The 2,500-nt window shown below is 41.1% G+C and overlaps 1 protein-coding gene across 3 annotated transcripts in view; it reads left to right on the top strand.

Annotated features, from left to right (window-relative positions):
* Window positions 1-1,120: 1,120 nt before the first annotated feature.
* LOC138038549 (protein argonaute-2-like) overlaps window positions 1,121-2,500 on the top strand; it is a 55,068-nt gene continuing 53,688 nt past the window's right edge. For 2 of the 3 annotated variants that reach the window (XM_068884486.1, XM_068884485.1), the window contains exon 1: window positions 1,122-1,781. In XM_068884486.1, coding sequence (XP_068740587.1) covers window positions 1,229-1,781 — 553 coding nt within the window. In that variant the 5' untranslated portion in view covers window positions 1,122-1,228. Of the gene's footprint in view, window positions 1,782-2,500 lie in introns of all 3 variants that reach the window. The other variant, XM_068884488.1, reaches the window with a different exon arrangement.

The following is a 2,500-nucleotide window of genomic DNA, read 5'->3' as shown; positions in this document are numbered from 1 at the left end:
GAAGCTAAATAAATAATAAAAAAATAAAAAAATAAATAAATAAATAAAAAAAACCATCATTTACAGCATCCTAGATTTCCAAAGTTTCTCCTAGACTCGCCATTTTCGAACTTTTTGGAAGCTTGTCCGCCAAGCATGGGCACTTTCAACCGGAAGTCCGCTATTTTCGGACTTCAGATCAGATCTTTCCAGAGTCGTTCGTTTCCCGACCGCTGGTCAAAGGAACGACGACTCTGGGAACGAGATTGTAGACACTAATTAACAACAAGTAAATGCGCCTGCGTGTGTTGCTTGTGCTTATGCTTGCGTCGCTAGTGAAAACCAGGCCTAACTGGGCAATTTACGTTAACTGTTCGTGCATCCCACGGATACGCCCTCATAGGCGTCTTGTTAATTTTAAAAGACGAGCTGTCTGTTATCCGCTGTTTCTTCTCTAGCCCCGCCCTCACAGGCCGCCCAGAGTCGGACGGTAAACAATTATAAGGATTTGTATGGGAATCTCGATAACAGACTAAAAAAGATATTTACCCGCAAAAGTTCTCAATAAAAAAGCCGTACTTTATTGTCGTGGTGAATTTCTCGCTTTTTGTGTGTTTTTTTGCCTGATTGAATGCCATTTAAGCGACTTCTCAAATTACCGAGATCTCACTCGTAACTAAATAAAGGAAAGGCTGGAAAGTAATTTCTAGCTCACCTCACATCTCGCCCATAAAATCACACTTCTCCGGCCACGGGAGTTTGATCGTGAGGTCTGTCCCCTGGGTAGGGATTTTGATCGTATGGGACGTCCCCAGGCTGGCGATTTTGATCATACAAAGGACAATTTACCACCTTCACTAGCTGCCGGGTGGACATTTTGACCACTTATTTTGTCCCAGGGGTGGTTGAATTATTTTTAATGAAAATGTCAAAATCCCCACCCCATGCCCAACCCCCCCTCCCCCCCCCCCTCGGGCTTAACATTGATAGGTGCATTAGGTACGAGTGACAAATTCACCACGACAATAAAGTTCGGCTTTTTTATTTAGAACTTTTGCGGGTAAATATCTTTTCAGTCTGTTATCGAGATTCCCATACAAATCCTTTATAATTGTTTACCTTCCGACTCTGGGCCGCCTGTGCCGCCCCGAGTGGAGATTACTTCCGCCATTTTCCACTGCTGATAAGAACGAATTAGAATTGAAGACAAACAGTATTTCATGAAGATCACTAAGTATTCTCCCACGAAATGTCATCCATAGAATATAGGAATTTACTTAAAACGACAGGTCGCTGTCTTGAAGAATTTCACATAACTGAGTTACTGTACTTGTGCGAGGGCAAGATTCAAGATGGAAACGAACAGAATATTCCTAATATCCGTACGCTATTCAAAGAAATGGAAGCCAACAATACTTTAGGAATCGATCGATTAGAAAACTTGAGGGAGATCTTGAGAGTCCATGCAAAATGGCGTTTGTTTAGAGAAGCTGGAAAGTTCCAGATTAAAAGAAAAAAATACAACGATTTGCTTCAGCAGATCAGCGAAGCTCTCGACGAGAGCATTGCAATGGAACAACTTATTTTAATTTGCAGACGACAAGTACTCGAGGAAATAGAGGGAAATATTAACGATACCCGCTCCTTGCTTAGAAAACTGGAAACTCAGAACAATCTGGAATTTAGCCGACTCGATATCCTGAAAGAGGTCTTGAATTCAGTGGAGAAAGAAGACTTGCTTATTAAGGTGGAGGAGTTCGAGCGATGGCGAAATGACGAAGATGAATCAGCGTGCAGAGGAGGTATCTTTCTCAGACCGAAAAATCTTTTCGGCGATTTCTCATTTGTTTGATTTGTAAGAAAACAGATTTCTTTTTTTTTTTTTTTTTGGGGGGGGGGGGGGGGGGGGGTTGCTCGTCGTCTCGCTTAGGGGTGTAAATTTCGGATTTTGGTCTCACTTAGGGTGTTCTGGGCAAAACGCCACCATATGTAGCCGTGAAGGTCTCCTTTAGGGTTGCGCGGGAAGAAATATAAAAGTGTAAAATACACTTTTATATTTATTAATGTAGGTGAAAGTATTACGTGATAATGTCTTTGCCATCATTAAAAGTCACTGTATTCTATATATATCCGTGTTTTAATGTGTTCTCTTTTAGGGGTCAAAAAAAGCCTGGTCCACACCCAGATAGGTCTCCTTTAGGGGTTTAATTTAAAATTTCTGATGAGCATCCCTCCCCTTTTTAAATGAGAGTCCTCCCCCTGGGGGTTTTAGTCAAGTTATTATTGATAAAAGTAGCAACAGCACTGATTAGTTTTCTTCATGTGCCTTCCATATATTGACAATTTATGTTATCAACCCAGACACATACTTTAGAAGCAGACCCAATCACAGGTGCCCCAAGCTCAGTGTGAGCATGGCCAACAAAAATATAAGCATTTGTATGGGAATCCCGATAAAAAGCTTAAGAAGATAATTATATGAAAAATTTCTCAATTAAACAGCCTAACCTTATTGCCATTG

Source organism: Montipora capricornis, chromosome 2 (assembly GCF_036669925.1).
Source record: "Montipora capricornis isolate CH-2021 chromosome 2, ASM3666992v2, whole genome shotgun sequence".
Classification (NCBI taxonomy): Eukaryota; Metazoa; Cnidaria; class Anthozoa; order Scleractinia; family Acroporidae; genus Montipora; species Montipora capricornis.
Note: the sequence above shows the minus strand (reverse complement) of the source record. Positions and strands in the feature narration are given on the sequence as shown.